Below are 3,399 nucleotides of genomic sequence, written 5' to 3'. Positions count from 1 at the left end.
GGGGGGGGAGACAGGGTGGCGCAGTGGGAGGGAGAGGAGGGGATGGGGTGGGAACGGAGAAAGGTAGGGGAGCAGGGGGAGGAAGAGTCGGGATCAGCGAGTTAAGGGAGGGGTGTGGGCAGGGAGGGGAGAGAAAGAAGGGAGGGCAGCCTGGGCAAGAGTGAGGGGCCTTAGGAGGACAGGTGACCTGGGAGGACAGGAGCGAGCGGGGAAGAAGGGGTGGGTGGGAGAGGGGCTCGGTGGGAGGGCGTCAGGAGGGTGCAGGAGAGAGGGGGGTTCGGGGGAGGAGAGCCGCCCAGGACCCCACGCAGGGCACGGGGTGCGTGGCTCGTCTCTGTCACCGCTCACGTGGCGCCTTGCGCCCCCTCGAGTCTCCACCTGAGACCTGGGCCTGGCCGGCCCCCGACTCACCCCGAGAACTCGCGTGGCGCCCCCACCGGGCGCAGGTCCCCCGCGCTCCCACCTCGGACGCCAGGCCTTACCTGGCGACAGCCGGCCAACTCTTCTCCTGACCTGGGCTCGACCTGCGACTCACCTGGCCCCGCCCCGGATGTGGCTCCCGGGCAGGCCCTGTCCCCGCCCCGGCGCGCGTTCCCGGAGGACCCACGGCCTTGGGCGGAGGGCGCCCCTGCGGCCCCCCGGGTCGCGGGGGGTCTGGGACAGGTGGCTCCGCGTCCTGGGCGGGGAAAATGGAGCAGGCGACTCGGCTGCCCCTCGCACTGTGCACGTGAGGCGCCCCCATTCGCGTCTTGGCACCGCGCGCCCTTCCACACAGCACGCGCGCTTTGGCAGTCCAGCTGCCCGATGTAGGGATGTGCAAAGCAAAGCAGGAAGGGATGAGATTGGCACCGGTTTCGAGGAACGTATACATTCAACTCTGGTAGCATAGTGCCTAAGGCACTTGACTGCTAACCAGAAGGCTGGCGGTTCAAACCCACCAGCCACTCCTCGGAAGGAAGGTTGGGCAATCCTACTTCCGTAGTGATACTGCCTCGGAAACCCAAGGAGGGGTCGCTATGAGTCGGGGCCGACTCGACGGCATATAACAACAACAACAACATACATTCAACAACTGCTCCCAAGCCGTCCTCTGGGCTCCCGGGCCTGTGTGGGTCCCCAAGTGGGCGCTGAGGCCAACGGCAACGGGCTGGCAGTTCCGGAGGCGGCCCTGACCGGGATGAGGGGCAGGGAGGGCTTCCTGGAGGAGGGGACATGACCCGAGCCTTCCGCCTCCTAGTGGTCATTGAATATCACATCCTGCCCCTTTGCCAAGGGGAGGGCCGCCCCTCATGGGTGTCCCTGCCCTGAGGAAACTCATGCTGGGCCTGTCCATGGGGGTGGGACCTCTGAGGAAGACGCCCCCAAAGTGCGGGGTGGGGTGAGTACCCCGCCTTCATAGGGAAGAGGCCGGCAGATGTCCTCCATACCTCACACCCTGGCTCTAGGGCCTGGTGCAGCTGAGAAGACAGGAATGGCACCTGGCCTGGCACCGCCCACCTCTGCTGCACCTTCTGTCTCTGGCGTCCCATCCCTGGTCTTCCAGAGACCCAGGCCTCTGTCCTTGCCCCTCTTCATCTCCACTTGCACCTCGAGAAACCCGTCCTGTCTCCTGCTTCAGATACCTCTGTATCCTGACGACCGTGGGGGAGACCCCTGTTGTGCCTGACTCCAGGTGACCCCTTATAAACAGAAAAGATGTCGCCCGGTCCTGCCCCATCTTCAGGATGGCTGGCTGATGTGCTCAAACCCATTGTTAGGGTCGCCGTGTGTGGAGTGCCTTCCCGCCCAGGCGGCTGGTCTTCCAGCACCCCACCCACAGTGCTCTGCTGTGGGCCATGGGCTTCTCACTGGCTCGTCTTCAAACGCAGATGGCCAGGCCTTCTGAGTCCGTCTTAGTCTGAAAGCTCTGGTGAAACCTCTCCGCCCTGGGTGGCCATGCTGGTGTTTGAAATGCTGGTGGCACAGCTTCCAGCATAGCAGGGCATGACACAGACAGACGGACGGTGGGAGAGAAAAGGAATAGGCCTTCTTCTCGTCAAGGACGCTTCTCTCCCAGAACAGGATGAGGAAACCAGAGGGGCGCCTGTGTCTTCTCTTCCTGGGGCTGTTGTAGCAAATACCACGCAGTGGATGGCTTTAAACGACAGAAGTAATTGACTCATGGTTCTGGGAGCTAGAAGCCTGAACTCAGGGTGTCTGTTTGCTTCTGTCTCCTTCTATCTCTAGTAAAACAAACGGTGATCTGGCCACACCCAAGAGGTCTCCCCTTACGTCAGATCGGTCTGTGAGCTGAGTAAGGGTGTTGCATCCCACCCAAATCCCTTACATTGGATCAGGCAGTGTGCATCCTCTGAGGCTCAGAGGGGGGACCTGTTGCCAGCTTCCAGTGGCCCGGGGTGTTGCACGGCTGAAGCCGCAGGGTCACGCAGCACCCTTCCTCTGCCTGTCTCTCTCTGTGTCTCTTCTCTTTTATAGGAACACAATTCGATTAGGACCCACCTGTCCTCATTATCTAGGAAGGAGCTCGGGTGGTACAGTGGTTAAGGCATTTGGCTGCTAACCAAAAGGTCAGTAGTTCAAACCCACCAGGAGGAAAGATGAGGCAGTTGCCTTCTGTAAAGATTTTATAGCCTTGGAAACCCAGTGGGGGTCACTATGATTCTGAATGGACTCAGTGGCGGTGAGCTTGGTTTGGGGGTTGAGGCCTAGTTAGCTAATGCTGCAGTAACAGAAAAACTACCAATGAGGGGCTTTGACCACAGACGCTTATTCCCTCAGGGTCTGTTGTTGTTGTTGTTGTTGTTAGGTGCCGCCGAGTTGGCTCCGACTCATAGCGACCCTGTGAACAATAGAATGGAGCCCTGGCTGGCCCTGTGCCAGCCTCACAGTCCCTGCCGTGTCCGAGCCCATCGTAGCAGCCACTGTGTCAATCCACCTTGCTCAGGGCCTTCCCCTTTATCACTGACCCCCCACTTTACCAAGGATGACATCCTTCTCAGGGGAATGGTCCCTTCTGACAATGTGACCAAAGTAGGTGAGATGAAGTCTGGCCATTCTCACTTCCAGGAAGCATTCTGGCTGCAATTCTTCCAGGACATATCTGTTCCCTCTTCTGCCAGTCCGTGGTGTTCTCAGTTTTCTTCACCAGCACCACAATTCAAAGACATCAATTCTTCTTCTGTCTTCTTATTCATTGTCCAGCTCTCACGTGCATATGAGGCAACTGAAAATACCCTGACTTGAGTTAGGCTCCCCTTAGCCTTCAGAGTGACATCTTTGGGTCTTAAGACTTTAAACAGGTCTCTTGCAGCAGATCTGCCCAGTGCAACATGATGTCTGATTTCTTGACTGCTGCTTCCATGGGTGTTGATTGTGGATCCAAGTAAAATGAAATTCCTG

At 58.9% G+C, this 3,399-nt stretch overlaps 1 protein-coding gene across 1 annotated transcript in view; it reads right to left on the bottom strand.

Annotated features, from left to right (window-relative positions):
• LOC103197831 (rho GTPase-activating protein 8-like) overlaps window positions 1-742 on the bottom strand; it is a 126,895-nt gene extending 126,153 nt beyond the window's left edge. The window contains exon 1 of the mRNA XM_042781051.1: window positions 514-742. Coding sequence (XP_042636985.1) covers window positions 514-742 — 229 coding nt within the window. The remainder of the gene's footprint in view (window positions 1-513) is intronic.
• Window positions 743-3,399: the final 2,657 nt, after the last annotated feature.

The sequence above is a fragment of the Orycteropus afer genome, unplaced genomic scaffold (assembly GCF_000298275.1).
Source record: "Orycteropus afer afer isolate SDZICR_OR568_19922 unplaced genomic scaffold, OryAfe1.0 scaffold00083, whole genome shotgun sequence".
NCBI lineage: Eukaryota > Metazoa > Chordata > Mammalia > Tubulidentata > Orycteropodidae > Orycteropus > Orycteropus afer.
The sequence above is the reverse complement of the archived record's forward strand: the minus strand, read 5'-3'. Positions and strand labels throughout refer to the sequence as shown.